Source organism: Setaria italica, chromosome I (assembly GCF_000263155.2).
Source record: "Setaria italica strain Yugu1 chromosome I, Setaria_italica_v2.0, whole genome shotgun sequence".
NCBI lineage: Eukaryota > Viridiplantae > Streptophyta > Magnoliopsida > Poales > Poaceae > Setaria > Setaria italica.
The window spans coordinates 10,389,727-10,391,982 of record NC_028450.1 but is presented as its reverse complement, the minus strand read 5'-3'; the positions used below and the strand labels follow the sequence as shown (position 1 = coordinate 10,391,982).

Genomic DNA, 2,256 nt, shown 5'->3' with positions numbered 1-2,256 from the left:
GATTACAGATCAAGCTTCCTAAGTGCAATCTTTACAATTCTGTACTATGAAGTCAGGTGGCAGATCGAGAATCAAAGATTAACACTTCAACAGAAAATCCATCAATGACATGCAATCTCGTAGCTTCAAAACAGCTGGGTAATTCAGATACGCTTACTATCTCTTAGCAGCCCTTACATAACTGATGGGACCAAAACTTCAATTCTCACAAGAATGAAAAGAACAGAGTAACTCCTTAAGGTTCATGCCAAAACTAAACTAAAAACCGTTTGCAGTACAATATGTTAAGTAATAAATGCTAAATTTCGCAACAAAATTTATAACAGGAGGTACATCTTTGCTATTATTGCATATGTTTCTTTCCGCTAAGATGAACAAATCGGGGATTCTCCAAACAGAAAGTAAATGTACCTGCTTCTTGTCTTATAGGATGAAAACACCCTCTTGGCAAATAGCTCAAGAAGCATCGATGAAAAGAAAGACATCACATCTTTCTTCAAGTCAAAAAGGAAAAAAATGGATAGTTTCCACAAGATGGCAGACCTTGCTAAGCACCCATGGCAACCCTTTTGCCCCTCTTCGACGTTGATGGCGCATTCTCTGCCAAGATCTTAGACAAAATATCTGCTTGCTTTGAGTACCCTTCAGATTTTAAGCTCTCCATCAAAGCATCACAACCTTTCTGATTGACAACACCTCCTTTGTTCTTGATCTTGCAAAGCATGGAGTACGCAGGCAGTGTCTTCTCCTCGGTGTACAGGGCCTCCAGAACTCTGTCATAGGTTGAGAAGCTAACATTAAAGTCCCTGTCCAATGCAAAATCAGCCAGCTTCTGCGCCTCCATCACTCTGTCATTCTCACAAAGGCCAACCAGCAACTTATCTAGATCAGGCATACAGCCATTTTCCACCATCAGATTCACACGACCGATCGCCTCCTCCACATGGCCCCTCATGAAGAGAGCTTCCAGTATCTTATGTGCCAAGTCCATGTTCTCAGTAACCCCCTTCTCTATCATACTCTTCATGACCCTGCTTGCAGTCTGAACACGACCACCATTGAAGAGCGCCTCCATGACAGACTTGAAAAGAGCTGGGCTCGGCAGGTGACCCTGTTGCATCATGCTGTCCAATGCTGTCTTTGCATCAGCTGCCTCATTCTTCTTCAGGAAGCTATCAACTAGCAGCGCGTGTGATTCAGGGTCAGTTGGGACCTCGCGGCGCGTCATAATGGCAAGAATCTCCTGAGCCGCCTCAGGCACACCTTCTTTTGCATGCCCACGGATAAGACTGTTGAATGCAACCTTGTCATCCACACCCTTCTTCATCAGCTGCCTGAAGAATGTCTCAGCCTTGGTGGTGCTACCGTTGTTGCACAGATACTCAATTACCGGGTTATAAGCCGATGCTTCAAGCACAGGACTCTTTGGGCTCAGCAGTGTGCCCTTCTCCATAAGCTCATCTAGCACCTCAACAGCACTGTCACACTTCCCGCCTGCACAAAGGCCTTCCATCAACACTCCATATTGTCTTGGATCCACGAGAACATGCTTGAACTGCCCGCTCTTCCGGTGCACCTCCAACGCCCCATCCAAATCCCCAGCTGTGCACAGCGTCCTCACAAGCCTCAGAAACACCGACTTGTCCTTAGGCGTGAGCCTCCGCTCCGCCATGTCATCCACTGCCTTCCGGGCCTCCGCCACCCTCCCCTGATCATCGCAAAGGCCTGGCATCAATGCAGCGAATGTCTTCTCGCTCAACCTCAAACCCTTCTCGCCCATCTCTGTGAACAACGCTACTGCCTCCTCCACCTTTGTGGCTTCAACATACCCCTTGATCATGACATTGTAGGAGACTGAGTTCCGTTCAATCCCCTCTGCAGTCATTTCATCAAACACCTTTCGCGCACTCTCCAGATCACCTGCCCGCACCCAAGCATTGAGCAGGGTGTTGTGGGTCGTCGCATCAGGCGTGACCCCATGAGCCTTCATGTCCCCAAACACCCTGACGGCGGCCTCCATCTTCTTGCACAGACCGAACCCCCAGATCAATGTGTTGTAGGTGGACAGGTCCGGCGCGACGCCCTCGGCGATCATGGCGTTGTAGATCCGCCTGGCCATGGCCTCGCGGCCGCGGCAGATTATGGCCTTGAGGACGGCGTTGTAGGAGAGCGTGGTGCGGGTGATGCCGAGGTCGGGTATTATCCGGAACCGCTTTACGGCCTCCTGCGGGGATGGGCGGTCTTTCCCGTATGCCG

General features: G+C 49.6%; 1 protein-coding gene across 1 annotated transcript in view; it reads right to left on the bottom strand.

The window, feature by feature from the left end:
• Positions 1-214: 214 nt before the first annotated feature.
• The window catches only part of LOC101783946 (pentatricopeptide repeat-containing protein At2g37230), a 2,738-nt gene continuing 696 nt past the window's right edge, over positions 215-2,256 (bottom strand). The window contains 1 exon segment of the mRNA XM_022825598.1: positions 215-2,256. Within this exon segment, the coding sequence (XP_022681333.1) occupies positions 548-2,256 (1,709 nt within the window). The 3' untranslated portion in view covers positions 215-547.